Source organism: Falco biarmicus, chromosome 14 (genome assembly GCF_023638135.1).
Source record: "Falco biarmicus isolate bFalBia1 chromosome 14, bFalBia1.pri, whole genome shotgun sequence".
In the NCBI taxonomy this organism is placed as follows: Eukaryota; Metazoa; Chordata; class Aves; order Falconiformes; family Falconidae; genus Falco; species Falco biarmicus.
The window spans coordinates 15,557,655-15,576,896 of record NC_079301.1 but is presented as its reverse complement, the minus strand read 5'-3'; the positions used below and the strand labels follow the sequence as shown (position 1 = coordinate 15,576,896).

General features: G+C 39.8%; 1 protein-coding gene across 1 annotated transcript in view; it reads left to right on the top strand.

Annotated features, from left to right (window-relative positions):
* Positions 1-903: 903 nt before the first annotated feature.
* Positions 904-19,242, top strand: part of RADX (RPA1 related single stranded DNA binding protein, X-linked) — a 28,624-nt gene continuing 10,285 nt past the window's right edge. The window contains exons 1-11 of the mRNA XM_056359520.1: positions 904-1,623; positions 2,422-2,564; positions 4,858-5,050; positions 8,305-8,413; positions 8,562-8,653; positions 8,748-8,870; positions 10,024-10,131; positions 11,711-11,878; positions 12,416-12,576; positions 13,051-13,262; positions 14,420-14,488. Of these exons, the coding sequence (XP_056215495.1) occupies positions 1,068-1,623; positions 2,422-2,564; positions 4,858-5,050; positions 8,305-8,413; positions 8,562-8,653; positions 8,748-8,870; positions 10,024-10,131; positions 11,711-11,878; positions 12,416-12,576; positions 13,051-13,262; positions 14,420-14,488 (1,934 nt within the window). The 5' untranslated portion in view covers positions 904-1,067. The remainder of the gene's footprint in view (positions 1,624-2,421; positions 2,565-4,857; positions 5,051-8,304; positions 8,414-8,561; positions 8,654-8,747; positions 8,871-10,023; positions 10,132-11,710; positions 11,879-12,415; positions 12,577-13,050; positions 13,263-14,419; positions 14,489-19,242) is intronic.

The following is a 19,242-nucleotide window of genomic DNA, read 5'->3' as shown; positions in this document are numbered from 1 at the left end:
TTCATGATGGAAACCACAGTAACTTATAATAAAAAAAATCCTCACAACAGCGATACACGTAACAATTACCTCTGCTAGAAATAAAATCCCTTTTCTCTGCAAGTCCTATGGGAGTGCAGGCAGAAGCTGGGAACAGGCCACACACCGTTATTTTATCCACAGGTTCCTTTAATAGCTGGGGGGAAAAAAGCCTGTGCCACAAACTTCTCGGGTAAGGCTTGGATGTGACGTGAAGTCACAGCCTGAACAACCTCGGTGAGAAGGGGTTCGGGCAATGTTCACGTTTTTAAGTCGTGAATGAGGTTGTATCGCTCAACGCAACAGATCATGTTTACCACGAAAGAAGGCACCGCCACGCCAGCCTTGCTCAGGACTTGGGCTGCAACTCGAACGCCGAGTTCACATACAGGAGCGCCTGAGGAGGAGGGTGAAGGCGGTTACAGGAGCTGGACGCTTCACCGCCCTACGGACGCGTCCCGCCTGACGGCAGGCGCGGTACCGGGCACCGCGCACCCGCGGGGCCGGGGCAGGTGCAGCGGGAGGCCCGGCCGCTGCCTACGGGCCCGGCGCGGAGGGGCACCCGCGGGCCGGCCCCGCCGTGGGCCAACAACCGCCCCCCCCCCCCCGCGCCCTGAGCCCCCCGCCTCTCCGCCAGGGAAGCCAGGGGCGCCGGCCCGCCGGGGGAGCGGGCCCTGCGGTATCGGCAGCGGCCAGGGGGCGGGGGGGACCGGACGCCAGGGCAGCCCCTTCTCCCCGCCGCTTCCTCCGCGGCCCGGCCCGCTGTGCTGTCCGCGCTGGGGCCGCTCTGCTGTCACCGTCCCCCGCCCCCGGGGCCGGCAGCGCGCGCCGGCCCCGCCTCTCTCCCTCCGTGACCGTTGGGAGCTTTGAATGGGCCGCGGCGCGCGCGCGCACCAGCCCCGCCCCTGCGCTATGGCGGCGGCCCGGCGGCTCGGCCCGTGACAGCGGGGAGGCCGCCGTCCTCCCCCTCCCCAGCAGCGGCCCCGGCCCCGGTTCTCGCCCCCCGGCGGCGGGCGCGGCGCGAGGGGAGGAGCCGCCAAGAAGCTGCCATGCAGGACCCCGGGCCGGAGCGCGGCGGCAGCGCCCACCCCGCCGAGGAGGGGCGGGGGTCGGCGGCCGGTGAGGCCTCGTGGCTGCGGCGGGTGTTTGAGGAGGCGCAGGGCTCCTCGCAGCTGAGCGTGGCGCCGGCCGAGCCGCCGCCCGTCACGGTGGTGGCGGTGGAGCGGTACCTGGGCGAGGGGCTGCCGCGCGCCACCCCGCAGTACTGGTACGACGTGACGCTGGCGGACGGCGAGTGCCAGGAGCGCTGCCACCTCGCGCCACGCCTCAGCGGCCTGGTGCAGCGTGGGCACCTGCGGGCCGGCACGCGCCTGCGCCTCACGCGCGGCTCCTACCTGTACGCCGAGAAGCGCCTCAACTGCGGGTTCCTCTGCCTGGAGGAGCTGGAGCCGGTGGGGGCGGCCGAGCCCCCCAGTGTCCCGACCTGCCACCACCGGCAGCCCCTCCGCGGCGAGAGGCAGCACTACCTGCCGCTGTGGAACAACGAGGACCCCTACGGAGACATGTGGGTGGCGGAGAAGGCCCAAGCGCGGGTGGACGTCGACGGTAAGTGGAGAGCAGGCGGCTGTAGGAGCAGGGGATGTAGGTGGAAGGCAGCCCCGGGGCACCCTGAGGAGGCCGGGCCTGCTCCAGCCGCCCGGGCCACGCGTGAGGTGAGAAGGCGCGGTCGCCACACTGCCTGCCAGCTGGGCTGAGCTCCCCAGCCTGAAGCGGCCCTCTGCTCGCCTTGGACCTGCTGTACCTATTACAGCTGACGCGTTTGTGCTATGCTGAGAGGGTTTTTTAAACTTGACAAAATAAGTTTTGTCTGTATTTGACAAAATAAGTATCTGACTGAAAATACCTAGCTATGGTGCTTGCACCTGGTCTTCTGAGGTGTTGGGAACATCCTTTCTGGTAGTAGTTTCTCGACTGGTCTGTGGGAGTGGGTGCTGGCACCTGGGAGCTGCCATCCAAAATGCGGTCAGCACCGAGGGGCTTGGGCCAGTCCACAAAGCCTGGTGAGGGGCGAGTTATAAGCAGGACTTCGCACAGGCGTCATGCCCTTGCAGGCTAACGCCTGTGTCTTTTGTAATAGCTGTTCTGCACATCTGACACTTGTGTGTCATTTTAAATGTGTTGTCACTCTCGCTTTCGATTTTAAAAGAAAACTATGCTGTGTGCAGACAGCTCAGAACAAGATTTCACAGGGTATGCTATCAGCAAGTGAGCCTTTTTAGATGTTAGAAACATTAAGAAAGTACACGTGACGTCATGGCCTGTGCACTTTACTCCTGAAAAGTTAAATGCTCAGTCACAAATGCTCTTTTTTGGTCTTTTTTTTTCTTTTTCCTCTAACCTTAGTCTCCAAGCTGACTTCTCTTGGTCAGCTGGAAATGACCTGGAGAAGCAATGTTCACTTCCATCCGCTTCTTGTGAGAGTCCTGCACAAATCTAGACTAAGGTACTACGGGAAACCAGAGAAAAAAGTGGATATGCCTTATCAGGTAAAGAGCGATAAATACATAGTTTAACACGCAAACACATAGCTGTAGGGTATTTGGAAATCATTACTCCTATACAGTAAGCACATAAAGTTAAGATTCACGTTGTAGCTACTTTATCGTAAAAATGCTGAGCTCTTTGGAGCAGGGAATGGTGAATTTAGTGATTGTATGTACAAACTTTGGCAGATATGTTTCAGTTACTATAGTTCAGTTGAGATTTTTGTGAAGAAAAAAAGTATTTGGTGTTTTTTAGTAGCTTAATAGCTTGAATGTTTCTGGTTATGCTTTGGAAACTGGATGTAAAAAAAAAAAAAGCAAGGTAAATAAATTGTAACAATTTGTATCCCCTAATTCTCTCACCTGGTGACTTTCAGATAGATTGTTTTACTGTAACATTCTTAATGATTTTCCTAATATATTTTACCTGTGATTCCTAATATATTTTACTTGTAATTGCGTAGAGCTTCTCGAAGCAGAGAGAGGAGGTGTGGTAGGCTGGTCCCAGCCAGCAGCTAAGCACTTACCAGCTGGTCGTTTGCTCTCCCCTGCCCTCTCTAGGGGAGTGAGGAAGTGAACTGGAAGAGCAAAAGTGAGAAAAAACCCATGGGTTGAGATAAAGACAGCTTCAAAAGATGAAGGGGGAGAGGGGTGGGCAGGGAAGTCAGATGATGCAGATGTATTTAGGAAGGCTAGCAGCCCATTTTATATCGGAGCGTGATGTCACGTGGCATTGAATATCCCCCTTGGTCAGTTCAGATCAGCTGTCTCAGCTGTGTCCCCTCCCAGCCTCTTGCCCATCCCTAGCTTACTCGCTGGCCTGGCAGAGTGAAAAACAGGGCAAGACCTTGACACCATGCAAGCACCGGTCAGCAACAGCTAAAACATTGGTGTGTTGGCAACACTATTTTAGTCACCCATGCAGGCTGGTACAAAGGAAATAAACTCTATCCCAGCCAGAATCCATACAGGCAACGCTTTACAAAGACTCTAATAACTCATGAATTCTTGCATGGGAAGAGAGAGAAATGAAATGTCTTAGTGAAGGACTGTTGTGCCCTCCTATTCCACATTTCCATTCCCTTTGCATGTGAAGATAAATCTGGGTCTTTTTATTGGAGCTACTTCTCAGTAGACAGTCTAGATAGGTACTCCTAACTTTTGTGACAGTTCATCAGCCACGTTTCCTGGTATTGGGTGCAGAGCCAATTTAGCTAAAGAAGTTAGAAGACAGGTTTTTACATGCTTTTTCCTTTATGCATTCCTCCTTTAGATAGTGGTGTGTGCCTAACTGTTGTTATTCAATAAAAATAATGGGATAACAAAAGATTCTGCGATACACCTTACTTTCAAGGATGCGTGGTTCATGACTAATTAGGAATATTAGAATGAACTAACAAGTGTTGATTTGTATAATCTCTGTATTGAACTTGGAATAAGGAAAAGGGTTTTAGAAGCAGTAAGGGGGAAGAACACATAAGGTGTTATATGTATTCAAGAATTAAAGAAGAGTGGGATTGTAGTTGGAACAGAAGCAGTTGTTTTTTTGAGGCTGGCAGGTGAATGGATAAAATGAAGCATTTTGACGGAGCTGAGATTTTTTTCCAGTGGATTACTACCTTTTAAGACCATTATAGAAGCATTTAAAAATATTTTTCACTGCTCAGTGATCTGCTCGGTTAGGGATTCAAAGTTCACCCGGTTAAAAAAAAACCAACCAAACAGGTTGAAAGCTTTTTCGTGAAAAAAACTTCAATGAAAAGAGTGGTTTGCAATGCAAATTTTCTGCATTTTTTCTTTTGTTCTAAAATAAGATTTGTGTTGTGTTTTGAGAATAATGTTTAGCAAATGCTTCTGTAAGACCTCAACTTCCAAAATACAAGTTGTCCTTCATGGATATTTTGAAATGTTGTTCTAAATACAGCATTCTCTCTGATACAGAAGCATCTTTTCAATATTGTTTCTTTTGCATGGTATTTCCCCAACCTCCTCCAAAATCCACAGAGTGAAACTGACACCATGTGCAATTACTGAGCACTGGAACGATAAAGAGTTTGGGCTGGAGTTGCTAGGGAAAAATTCTTATGTGGAAATGAGGGGATTTCTTAAACTCTAGTATTCAGTACAAGTTTTGGAACATGTTCTATACCCATTTATAATCCTCAGAGAAATTTTTCATGAGTCAAGTAGCTGATGCTTTATCCAAAATAAATATGTACCAGAACGATGATAAATAAAAGATGAATGTATTTTGTCTCTCTATTTTTTTTTTCCTCCTTTTTTTTTTTTTCTTTAGGCTTACTTTGAAGTTGCTGATGGTTCAGGCATGATGTCAATGGTTTTGTGGAATTCACTGTGTCCTGAATGGTATAACAGTATTAAGGTTGGCACGGTACTTCTTCTTGAAGAGTATGCTATCAAAGCCAGTTACCCATTTAAAACACAGCCAACCCCAGGGGATTCACAGATGAAGAGATTTGCTACAATTGGTTAAGTATTGCAGAAACTTGTTTTGATTCCATGAAATATAGCTGTAAAAAGATAGCTCTTCATAGAAATAAAATAGAAGGTGATCCACAGCTAAAATGAATTGATAAGGTATATATCCTTAAATATTAGCTTTGAAAGGTGCCTTATTATCCAAGTTCTTACTGTTCCCTGTTTAGATTTGGATTGTGTCTACAAAGCCTAATACCAAAATTAGTTAAAACCTTTCTTTAAAAAATAAATAAAAATCTAACCCCTGATTTCAGGTATTGGGGTCATAAAGACAGGCCTCTTGTACTGAATTTTAATCTGATTCTGCTTCCTGATTAATAATACAGGTATTGTTTGTGCACTGCTTACACCTTCTTCCAGGTCATTGAAGCACATTGTTACCTGATCTGACTTTAGACTATTTTAGTGTATGTGGTCAAGGCCCAGACTATCTGCAAAGCTCCATTGAATAAAAAGGTGCATTGATGACTGTCTATGCCGAAACAGCAACACCATGGAAGCGCTTATATGAACAAAATTCTTTGGCTATGAGAAAGTATTTTTGTCCTTGCAGTTGTTTAATGTGACATGTTCAAAGGAGCTATGCCACAGAAATACAAGTGCTGCAGTGTAACAATAATAACCTTTTCAAACTGGACTTGGTCAGCGTGGGGGGGGGGTGTGTCTCTCCTGCTTTGCTGAATCTGAGTTCTTTTCCCTTTTGTGTTTTTATACTCAGAAAAAAATTAACAGCCAACATTCAGAAAATTCCAGTAACTTCTTGAAACAGTATGTGTGTTAGTGAAGGGTGATGTATGTATAACTTACTAACGATGACAGTTTCCTAATGCAGTTGCTACAGTGCACAAAAATAGTATTTTCACTGCTAGAAGCAGTGTATACTCTGCCTAATGTATCTTTGCCTTAAAACCAGATCTTAATGTCTGAAGTGTTTGTGCTGAATTGGCAGGAGAGAGAAATGTTTAGACAAAAATGGAGGTTTGTGAGGGAAGCTGCTGATGATTACAAGCTAGCCCTAAAAACAATTATAATTGCCACAAACCTTTCTGTGGGAAAAGGACAGAATAAAATATGCTGCCTGAAGTGACTTTCTTTATAGGCAAATATGATTTTGTTTTAATGGTTTCATTCACACTACAGTACTGATTTCTGCAAGCGTTATTGGGGTAGAAATGTTAATGAAGTCAAAATGGAAAATCAGGCCAGTGGGCTGTACATAGTAATAGACATGTAATAGAAGAATTAAAAGTCAGTCTGTAGTAAAGTGCCATGGTGTATTTTCAGACTGTGGATGACCTGTAGAAATTAGTAATCTTTGCATAATGTATGTGCAGTATCTTATTTCTTTTCTCAGCGCAAAGCTCAGATTTTTATCTTGATATGAACTTACAAAGCATATAATACCATGCACTGATAGATCTCATGCCCAAATGTCCTATAAGACAGAGTCTAAATAGAACAGAATATCCAGAAAAATTTCTAGAGCAGTTTTAAAATTGATTTTATGCAACTCCTGGTGTGTGAGGGTTGTGGTTTTGGGTTTTTTTGTTTGGATTAATTGAAAGTTAATGCCTTGCTAATTACTCCATTAATATAAATATCTCTGTATATGCCTGATATGGGGCAATATTTCGGGGGGGGGGGTTAAGTACACGCAATGAGTGCTCCCAAAGTTCTTCAGCTAGCTAGTTAAAGTAACAAATTACACTGAATCGCTTAAGTAACAATTAACTTTTTTCATCATCTACTTCCAATTTTTAATTCCATCAAATCTCAACTTTCCAGTGTTACCTTATAACCATGCATCTGCAAATGTTGTAAAATATATCTGGAGGGTTAAAGAAGGCCATGTGGCAAAGAGCTTTCCAAATTCGGAGTTCTTGCAAGACAGTACACTTCCAGCCTCTTCCTAGACTTCTGTGAAGCGAGTTCTGCATGGCTTACTTCTGTTTGCAGCTGCAGTGTTGCATGACACGCTGAGAGGTGCTGTTTCAGAATCTCAGTCCTTTGGAGCTTAAATAGTTAGTACAAACACCTTGAATTCCACTACTAGGTAGTGTGTGCATTTCATAGATCACTGAATTTACGTGGTACTGACAGAAACTGTGGTTTCAAATAGCCTGGGCTGACCTTAGCTTCTGAATAGTCAGGGTATAGTCCTGAGTTTAAGTTTATGACTTTAATTTCATCTCAGATGACAAAACAATTGATAAATAGCTTTGATGCATAGGAAAGTTTTGTTTTCAGGAAATTTCTCTTGAGATTCTGTCCTGAAACAACTATGTGCAAAATCGCAATTATCCTCCAACTACATTTCTAGAAGGCAGCCAAAAGAAAGTTCTTCAGTAGAGGATCTGATTTCAAGTATATCATCTTCCTAATGTTTCACTGCTAGGGTGAGGGGTCAGATATAATTACATAAACAATTGTATACATTATTTATACCTATTTAATTACTTTTCTGGGTGCATTATTTGAATCAGCCCTTACCCAAATCCAGGCATCTTGTAGAAACTTCATCAGAATCTGTCTTTTTCATACCAGCAAGATTGGTCTTGTTATGAGTACAGACAATAGGGTACCTTCTTGTGTATTCTAGGTGCTGAAGCCATTCTTCCTGTATTTTTTTCTGGTCACAGAACCCCTCGCTTCCCCCAGTGCTCCACCATGTTTGTTGTTCAGCATTTAAACAGTCTGCTTAATAAATTAAACTTTTCAGGTACTATAGAATAGATGTGAGAGGGCCTTTTGTTTTCCTCCATGGCTGTGGCATATTTCTGTCACATTAATAACTACCTGAACTGGTATCAGATGTGGTAGTTCTCTTCTGCAAGTTCTGTCTTCGTTGACTGCAAATCAGTTTTAGATCTTGGTGACATTTCAGAATGAAGCTAGCATAAAAAGTACTTTATATCTAATCAGTACTGTAATATTAGTTTCAGTTGCTGGTTTTTAAAGTACCTGGCTAGATAGGACTAATTGGCTCTTGTAGGAAATTGGAAAGTTCAGCATTGCTCAGATTTTAAAATTGCATTGTTGAATGCTGTACTTGAATTCCTTACTTTATTTTGATGAAAACATAGAGTCAGAGGAATTTATTAGTAATTTCACACGTAGTGAGACAAAGTTGGAATACTTCGTTTGAGATGCTTTGCCTCGAGTTTTTTGTGGGTTTTTTAAGTGTTTGGTGTGGGTTTTTTCAGATTGTATTCATGCCGTGCTTTACTTTTTTTCTCTTTATCAGAAATCAGCCTTAATGTTCGAAACCCTCCCACTAAAATAAGTATTATTCCAGAAGAAATTGTTAAGCCAGAGTGGGGATTACCTGAAGTTAAATACCGGTTTATCACAAGGTAAAATAGAATTTTATTGGTTCTCAAGCTGGACCTTAAATTTTGCTACGTTACGCTGAATGTTAATTGGGAATGTTTTTTTTAAAAAAAAAATTATGAGAAAGCTTTATGACAAATACCCACTTTTTTTGTTCTGTTTTTGTTTTAGGTCAGAACTGGATGACTTACCGAACAACCATTCCTGTGATGTTATTGGTCTTGTGACATTTGTAGGAAGGGCTGAACGAACAAGAAAGAGAGGTGTTTCTATAAATATAACTTTCAGAATTTATCAAACAATTTTTAACTTTCTGAACAAACGCTTATACATTTTTCTTATTATTTGTTTATATAGAACATGGTGAAGATTTCTGGCTCTATCGTTGGGCACATGCCGTTGATGGGACCTCAGACCAACCATTCATACTGGAAATATTTGCAACTTCTCAGCCAGATGTGTTTAAGCTTATCCACCCAAGTATTCATCTTTCTATAATACTTATTGATAATTATTTATAATGTTTTTCTAGTTGGTTGCTAATTTCAAATTGTGAGTATAATTGCCACTGAATAAAACAATTACTTGGTTTATCTCCTTAAACAGAAAATAGCTGATCAGAAATTAAAAAAAAATAGTTTAAATATGTGGAACCCTTACCATACTGCAATCTGCAAGTTAGTCTAAACAGATAGATGGGCAGATGGGCCTGGGGTTCATCTGATCTCATTAATGTCAAACAAATTTAAGTGAAGCACCTGGGGCAACATCTCTTGCATCAGAGGCAAATAAATAAGGCAGCTGGTCAAATCTATTAATCCTTTTTTCCTGTAAATAGGTATTTTTTATGTAGATGGGGATAATCTAAGAAGATTGGAGGGAGATGTGAAAGTGGGAAAGCTTCATTTCTTTGAGTAAATATTTTTTGGCCGAACAGCAGTCACCATCCAGCTGTATTAGTTACTGTGTGTGAGCTAAGAATGATAAATTTCAATCTGGGGAATCCTTAATGAGGGATTTTAAAATAACTTAAAATATCTCTTCTTGTTTTCTTTCTGTTCTCCTCCAAGCACTCATTCTTCCATTAACACTGGTTGGTGTCACACGCATTTTTCTATATCATATGATGCAGGACCAGCTGCACAACCTTGTTAAGGTTATGGCTGTATTCATCTTAAATGTTTTGGGGAAGTGGCAAAGAATGACATTCCAGTGTTTAACTGAGATATTAATGAAAGAGTGAGTTTGTACTCTTGTTTAGAAGTTTTGCAGTGGCATGTCATAATTTCTTGTGCTTTCCATTATTTTATGCTTCTTATCCTTAGGAAACATAGTCATCTAATATCCCTATTTTTACTATTGTTTCATTGGTATCCTACCTGATGAAGTATCTCATGTTTTAGTCCTAATATGTATGCTGAAATTTCCTTGCACAGTTATTAAATTGAAAATTTAATTACATCTCTATATTGTAATTTATAATGGAGGTTCGATACATGCTGAAGCATTTGTAGGGTCAAGAACTAAAATGTCTTGTTTAGAGCACTTTAAAATTAATCCAGCATGTGTCAGTCTTGACATTCTTAAAGCAATGAAATACCAGGAAAAAAACCGAAGGCTTTTTTTTCTCCAGTGACATATTTGGTGTGTACACAGATGAGAGTGATGCGGGACGTCACTGAGAATCCTTCCAGCACAATTTACCTTACGACTTCAAATGAAAGTCAAATATTCATTACAGGTAACCCAGTTTTATGTAGTTCTCATCTAACTTCTTTGGTAAGGATTTTGTCATTCACAACAAAATAATCAGTGCATAGTATTAGTTGCCCTGTCACAAATGACTTTTAAGTTAATAATACCATTGCAAAAAGAAAAAGGCAAATTGCATTCCTGTGAGGCATTAATGGGTGCCCCTTAGAAAAAGTACCAAAGTATTACTAGGTTAAGTCATATTTTTACTTATTCTTTCAAACTGTTTTAAATCTTTGATAGCGTAGCAATGCAGATTGCCACTTCCTTAAAAAACATTAAAAATCACTTGCAGCTTTTCTGGCTTATAGATTTCCTTATTACCAAAAAAAAAAAAAAAAAAAAAAAAAAAAGAAAAGAAAAAAAAAAACAAAGAGGTATAGTTGTCCTAAGTTTAGATCGTGTGGTCTGGTGAAGGGATGTGATTCTGGGCTGCGCTGAAGGCACGTTACTTTGACATAGTCTTGTTTGAGTACTCCCACCTGCAGTTACCATACTCTTAATGGTCCTGTGGTACTGCCCACTAGATACCATCACTCCTAATGTCACAGGCAGGAGCAGGCACAGCTGTTTATACTATATTTGCTCTTGAATCAGGAAGCAGATTATAGCAGTGTTACAGGCAAGTGATGTACTGACCTAATTGCAAAGGAGTATAAAATGCAATAGCCATATCTTTGTTTATTCAGCTCATTTCCTACATGTTCCTAACGTATCAGTCAGCCAGTCTCAATCTTCCCACTGACAAGTAGGAACAGAGAGAACTATGTGCGTTTTAGCACAGGTACCTGAACATAGTCAGTTCTATATACATGGTCTTTCCTGACAAGCTAAGTAGAGTGTGTTGTGCTTAACTGGACTAGCAAAGCAAGCTAGTCTGTTTGCTGCTAGGTTTCTAATGATTTAATTTACTCCTAAATTAAATGTTTGAGAGGTTGGAGGTTTTCTTCCTTTGCTTTCCTTCAGTATATTTTGTGCTTAATTTTCTAATTAAATACTTAAGCTTTCTTCCCCTCTAGCTTTAGTTCATTTTAAATCTGTTTGGGTCCTAAATGAGAACTACAGCTGGAGATTGCAAACCATTGGATAAGATCTGTTTCAGTTCAGAGGTTATACATAGACTTGGTCAGATTTCCATTTCTTTGATAAAACTGGTATTTAGTCTGTATCTTGATTTCAAACCAGCCAACAATGAATTGTCAATTACCTGTCAGTAACAATCTTTGCTGAACCTTATGAAGATAATTTGTCTGCTCTTTCCTGCTAATAAAACAGTTTCTGATAATTTTATTAGTTTGTATGCCTCTGTGAGAAAGTGTTCTAGTAGCATTTTTACTAGTTGTTTAATTTCCTTTTATTATTTAACAGTTGTCTAACTTTCAGTGTCAAATGCAACTGTTAGTCAAGGAATTCAAGATACCCATTTGATAAAACATGGTTGACAAGTGGAAAGATGTCTTTTGTATTCTCTAGTTCAGATTTTCTTAATTCATTTTTTCTGTGTAGTGTTCAGGATAGTTTCAGGTTGAGAACAGATGACAGTAACCTGATTATTTTTGTTTTAAAAGGGTGGCACAAGGGCCAGCCATACACCAAGGATACTAAAGTGAAAAACTTCATTCAATGGACTAAAACACAAAACGAAGCTAATCAAATGAAGAAAACTGTCATTGGTGGCTATTATCCTTTTCCACGACCTCCAAGTAACTTTTTGAAATACTGTAAAAACAATAAAGGTATCATACTGTAAAGTATCTTTAAGATTTGTAGCCTTTTTCAGTTTGGTGTTACTCGAAGCAGTTAAAGTATCAGTTAAAAAGCAGCACAGTTACAATAAGTAATTACATGAATTTTGATGTCATTTAAGAACACTAGAATGTATTACAGGCTAAATCCTCATCTTACATCAAGTATCACGGCACCATTAGCTGCAGAACTGTCGCAGCTTACATGAGCTACAGATCTGCCTGGAAGTTTTACTCTGAATGTTCTGCTAAATCAGAATTAAAGACTGTTATACTGAAGAATACAGTGAATTAGAAATTTTACCTGAAACTGAGATATCTGATAATGGGGAAGCTTTTGAGCTAAAAAGGTTTATTGTTTAAAGGTCTTTCCATGTGGTGTAAACAACAAAAAATCTTCCAAAATTTGATTTTAAATCAATTTAGTATTTAGTAACAAATTATCTTTACTTTTCTGTTGAGTCTTGTGTTCAGACATTTTGATATTGTCATTCTTTAAAACTTATGTGGAAATTTCTTTTTTTGCAGTTGAAACAGTTTTGAAAGCCATAGCTGAAATGGGGAAGGAGATTGAAGCCTTGCACTACAGAGAACGCAAGCGCATTGCTGTTCAGGGAATTATTAGTGCCATAAGGTATATCAGATGTAGCAATGCAGCTGAAGAAGCCTCAGGAGTAGAGCTTGTTGAGGTACAGTCTTTGAGAATGAATCCTGTAGCACTTCAGCAACTATGATTGTAATTAGGATGGAGAATTTTGCCTCGTGATTAACTTCACTTGCCATTTTGAGAGCAAAATTTTTGAAAGTGAGAATCTAGAACTTTTAAAAAAGCAATGTCTCAGTGCTTTTCTGAAAGTGTTATGGCAGTCCTCTGTAAAACTACGTAACTGGAAGTTACTAGTTTGACTGACTGGGTAACCTAATGCATATTAGAGTGTGAGAGACTTGGCAACTACCGCAGCATGCTCACTGTCACTTTCTAGACAGAATTTATCTTGTTAATACCATTAGAAGATAATTTCTGCTAGATATAACATGATTTTCAAAAGGTAGGGTAAACTTTTTTGTTCCTTTCAAAGCTACTTTAAAACTTGCAGGTTTTTGAGTGGGAAGCAATAGCTTTAAGTGCTTTGAAACTCTTACACAATTTGCTGTTGTTGCAGAAAGATACTCCTCAGTCTCTTGAAAGTTCTGCAAAGTCCAAAGAAGACCATGTTCACAAGGGAAGAAACACCAACCTTCAAAATGAAGAAGTTATGTCTGTTCTGGGGCCACATTACACTCCTGGGGAAGAGCATCAGCACCAAGCTGCACTGTCAAAAAAGAATTCAGCCAAGAGAAAGATACCATGCAGATTAAATACAGACGCAGAACAGTAAGCTCTCTTCGCAAATATGTAGTGGATGTTCTAGAAAGTGTTTAAAGAAATCAGATCACAGCCCAGGCCATAGAAAATGTGTAAGAAAGCTTTAATGGCCTATGTAGTTTAATCTTTAAAAGGTAGGTAGGTACTTTTTTCAGAGCTTAAGGTGATGACAGTTATACTGTTCAGGCTAATGAGGAATTGATTTAAAGCAGGTTTCTGGTTTGCAGTGCTTGCTTCTGATTAATATTTATGTTACTTTGTTGATAATATCACAGATTTGGCATAAAAGTAGTTAATAATTGAATTGTATATAGTTTAGTGACATAGCTGTGGAACAAGCAAAAGTTACAGTGGTGTGAGGAAATAAGCTTTCTTCACTGAAAGTGCAGAATCAGGATCTGGTATACCTGTTCCTTAATGCCAAACTTTTTTCTTCCTGGTTAATAGAATGTACTGCATGTAGCTGTAACTTGCTGTCAGAAAGGCAAGTAGGTGGTGGTGATGTCCTGACCCAAAGGCTTGAAATAACTTTTGGTACTATGTTTTGCTTGTGATGGGATTTCATAAAATTGTATTACATCTAGTCAGATGTAGACAAAGGATATCTGTCTGATAACAAGGAAATGGAATAAAACAAAGTAATTTGTCTGATACAGCCATACTAGATACAAGAGTAAAATATCTGCTTGTACACAGTTGCCCTTTGTGGCAATGTTTGTGCAAAATCTAATGTACCCCACACTGGTATATTAAAAGCCTGGTGTATACATTGACAGATTTAACATTGCAGAAATGTAGCCTGTCACTACTTTTTTTTTTTTTTTTAGTGGATTTCTCATGCTGTAAAGAATATATTTCTCTTTTCCACTTTTCCTGTCCAAAAGTCATAATGTGGGAATAGGGCAGGTATTCAGAACATTTTGAGGGAAAATGAGAGAAATATGATTAGGATTGAATGAAAAATTAAGAAAATCCTGATGAATAGAAGTTCTGTCTTGGCAGGGTTACAGCAAACTTGTTAGTGGATTTCTGTGCCATAAGAAAAATCCTAACATTTGTGTGTCTTAGGTTAGTTCTGCTTGTAATTAAAAACGTGCATGTTTTTTGCTTTGTGTATTTCTATTTAAATAAGTAGTGTAAAATAATGGTGAATTTCCTACTTTAAGGGGAGGTGCCTCTGTTATTCCTGTATCATCTTGCTCCTATTTCACACGGTCTGCAAGAAGAAAACTTCGGTAAGTCATGTGAAGCTAATTATATTTAATAATTGCAATGATGAAACAGAGGTACTTGAAGTGAAACTTTTACAGATCAGGAATCATATGGAAGTAAAGTGAAAGAACGGACCAGGATAGTGTTTAGTACGTTCTATTCACTTCTTCTGCACTGATTCTAGTTCAAATATATTGGATTATTTTATTCTGAAACATGATTTTGAGTGTGGTGTTAAACATATCGTTATACTGCTACTAGTGCTACTTGGGGAACATATAGTAACAGAGGTCCATCATGCTAAGCAGAGTAATATATGTAGTCTTTGTTTCAGAGTGACTGCAGTTTAAGTAGGAGAGTCAAAGGTAGGAGGGAGGGATGCTTAATTAGCATGCAGCGTGAAAAATGTGATAGCATTAATGGATTTGCTAGCAGTGGCTGAGCATACATCATCCTTGATGCTACAGACGAGTTAGTGTAGTTAGTTGTCCCTGAGAAGCCACTTGGCTCCTTTCACTACCCAACACTCAAGTTTTTATTGAACTTGATTGGCATCCAGAGAAGGATTAAAAAAAAAAAAAAATACGGATAGGAATTTGAAATCCAGAGTCCTGACAAGTTTGGAACCTAATGAAATAACTACAAATGGGAAGTTATTAAGAAAATTGAATGAATGTTGATATTTGCCAATCTGGGGTTAAAAGCTACTTTCCTTTGTGCATTTTGTTTAAGGGCCATCAATTCTTGTCATTTGTTTCAAACACAGCTTGGATAAGCTGAATGTTTGAGCTCTTTGGTGTCAGTAACTTAGGATTTTGGGGGTTTTGGCAGCAGTCGTTTGAGCTTGTGTCACGAGTATGTATACCCCTCAGTTGCCTTCCTAGTTTACTTGTAGCACCTCTTCCCTAATTTGCAAAGGCTTCTTCTGTGGGATAAATGAGGCAGTTTTGAGCCTACATGTCTGTTTCCTCTGGTCCTCTTGGGTAGACACTGCATTTTCTAGGGGAGTTGGTTGCCTGGCTCTGCAGCCTGTTCATTAAAAGTGTGACACCTGGCTTTAAGGTCACATCCCTACAGGTGGTAGAGCAGTTTGCTGGGACTTGCGGCACAAATCCATAGGAAAATCAGGAGGGGTTTTGGGATGTGAGGAATCCTGTTTTCTTTTGCTTGCTGAGAAATGTTCTATTTTTTTCTTGGGGGTGGCGGGTGGTAAGACCGTTTTCTCCCCATTTCTAAAAGTGAAGCAAAAAGTTAAGGCATGTTTACTTTGTTCTCTGCTTTTCTCAATCTGCTACTCTCCTCGCTACCCGTGTGTCTACTACTCTATGCCATTAGTGCTAGAACTCCCAACTAAAGGAGGAGAAAATCTGTGTTGGATTATGGAAAGCTGTTTCACTCTATATAATTAAAAGGTAACTTGTGTATTTCTATAATTAACCATGAAGTTGTGCTGAATTCTCCAAATAGCAAAAGAAAAATAGAAAGTTAGCCTGCCATACCTTCAAATTGCATTGTTTTCTGTTCTGTTGCTCAGAAGTAGCAGAATGTCAGCTCTCACTGAAATATTTTAATACGTTGATGAAATAGCAACAGTAGAGATATATTTTGAAATATATATTCTAGCTTAGGTTATTTTGTGTCAAGTATTTTGTGCAGTTTTTCAGCATGTGGTTGCATTTGTAAAATTTTGTTTTTAAACAGTAGAATCTTATTTTAAGGCTTTTTATTGACAACCTCAGTTCTGACGTTTTTGAGGTAACTTATTTATCTGATTATTAAGGGTTTCAGAAAGAACAAGGTAAGAGGAAACTGGTTAATATTATTGCTGATATTCATATCCTTGCTAGTAGAGACGTTTGGCGTAAAGGTACTTCTAAGTATTTAATATACCCCAGTGTAATTTAATTGACAGCGTTTATTGTGAATGGGGAAAGATCAGGAATTTCAGAAAGGCTTATTTTTACATGGAAGTGGAAAAAACACACAATAGTTTTCTTTAATCTTTCTAAGTTTAGCAGTGCAGTTACCATGGAGTTGCTGGTGCATTACATGCTCACAGTCTACACTGCTTGAAAGTAACTTGTATGCTTCTATCCTTGCAGTTTTGCTTCTGAATGTTTACGTAACTTAAACTATTTTCTTCTTTTTCCCTCCCTTCTGATGAGAGCTAAGGGATGGGGGTTTTATAGTAGGGGGGAATTCAGCTTGAGGTTTGCGTGACTGAAAGATTCCCAGAATTTGACATTTCCTTCAGACTGCTTCTTCATGTAAATCAGATTTATTCAGAGAGAAATTGGTAGATATCAACAATCAATTTGTGTAGACCTGTCAAATTATTGTAGAAAGCTGTTTGGTTTCTCTGTTACTTACCATGGTAGATGCATGTACCATAATGGTGTCGTGACAATTGAGTCAAGTTGATTTCAAACCAGTCTACAAAATAAGGTTTTTACTAGTTTTATCAGTGAGTGCAGTGTTTTGAGGCACTTTCAATTCCTTGCATCATTTGAGTATAGCTACAATTTGTAACTATTTTATTTCTTCATTTTATTTATCGCATTTAGTCCCAGTGCTTAGGAAATAGGTATGAAGCACAAGACATGCTTATTTTCCCAATATTTTCTAGAAGTTTTTGTCTGCCATCTGTTTTGATTAATGTTACTTTTGTTGACAGTGCTTTAAAGTAAAATGACTGAAAAGGTGACTATCAGTGCATCTAGAAATACTCAATAAAGGCTCTTTGCCAGTAGGCATCTGTGAAAAGGAGTCTGCGGAATGCAGGCTGGGAATAGCAAATTTGGCATGGCACAAGTTCTCATAAAGCTGGCATGGGCAAAATAGGTATGTAGGTGTTTTGGTGCACAACAGTTACAGCTTATTGCCGTAAATGGAAGAATTAGGGTTATGGGAAGTGGCTTGCAGACATACTGGTTGGCAAAGAAGCATATAAACTGTGCGTAGGTTTCCCTTACGGACCTAGCCCAAGTTACACTGTACACACATTCAGCACAAAGCAGTCCTGTAGGAATGTCAAGCAGGTAGGAGAAATCATCCCAGCTACAGATCTTTGAATGAAGTGGGGAGAAATTGTGACAAGTTATTTTCAGATTTTTCAGAGGCTTTACTAGCTCTAAATCGGAGCCTGTTCACGTCCAAAACTAGACAGTTTTAAAAGAAAAAGAAACCATTTCCATAATACCAACTTGTCAGCAGTATGACGTGATTTAATCCTCTGCTTTAGTTAAGAGGGAAATTGGCAGGTATCTAACTTGACGTGTTGATTTCTGAGCAAGCCTTTCCTAACATTGTGCTAGAATTTCATGTTTCTTGTTGAGAAGTCCAAATCTCAAAAGTGAGAATTGGTTTTGTGGACATTAATTTTTAATTGGACTACTGTTGTTAATACTTTTGAAAATGTTTTCTAATGGCTTGAAAATGTATTAATATAGCTGGTATGTAAACGTTCAATTTATTGTTAGGCATACGCAGTAATTACTTTCCATTATGGTTCTTGAAATGGGAATTAATTCTTCATAAGATACTATTTTCACAGAAACATTCTTTTATCTAGAAATAATGCCACAGAAAGTACAATGTAATTACTGAATTGTCATCTTAGAAAAAGACAAACTTGCCTGCTGCCTTTCATCAGAAAATGTAAAAATACCACTGCATAAACTTAGATCTGACATCTTGCATATACCTTTCTGAGGTTGCCCTGGACCTGAAAACTTGAAAAATACTTTGGACTACAAGGTCACATAGAAACAAACACAATTTTTGTTTACCAGCCTCTTCAGCACAACTCTATACTCAGAAGCTTGTGTGAGTGGTGGGATGCAAGTAGGGTCATGCTGTTTTAGAGTTCTCTGTGGCATCTTTTTTTTATTATTATTATTTACAAAACTAGGTGGCTGGAACCTCATTTGCACAGTTTGTGCTTCTGGAGTGGGGATTCTTTTGTGCCTAAGTTGGAGATCACGAGAAAGTCACTCTAGTACTTAGTCCACATCATGAGGATAGTGCATTTCATAAAACATGCTTTCATACTCAAAATCCACAATGCATTTCCTTTTATCTTTTCACTAGGTTTTAGATATTGGCCATTTGTTATGAAACATTGATTTGAAATTTTCCAGATATATCCTAGTATGAAATGGGGAAAAATGGGAAAAAAACCCTGTACATCCTTATGACTGAAATAGAGAATATTCCACCAAACAGCATGTTTGTCTTTGATTCCTTTTCTACTGTCTGCGTATTTACAGTTAAAAACTTTTTTTAGTAACTACTTTGGTAGTCTGGAATTTTAATGGTACTTTAACAAGGTCTTGCCCATGTCTCAGTTTGTGATGCAAGATAATCAAGATAGTCTTTTTCCAAAGTTTATACAGGTATCATGTTGAGTTTATAGCAAGAGGAATAGAGCAAAGAAAAGAATGAATGAGCTTAAGAGCTTATTTTACCGTGTTGTGGCTGCAGAGTATCTGTTATATTTGTCTCCTGCATAATATCCTTGGTAATTCATTTGAGAGTGTTAGAGAATAGTTGCTTACCATTAATTCAAAATTTCATGGTTAAAAATGAAAGTAAACAAAAACGTAGTTTGCTTGATTTGACCTGATTGTTACAACACGGTAGTGTATCCAAAGAGAAAAATATATTTGGAATTTCTCTATCATTTTGGATTCTGGAGTGATGGCACCGCTCCATTCATGCTTTGGTTTTGATTGCTGAAGGGTGCTGATGTGAAAGTGGAGCAGCATGCTGTGCAACC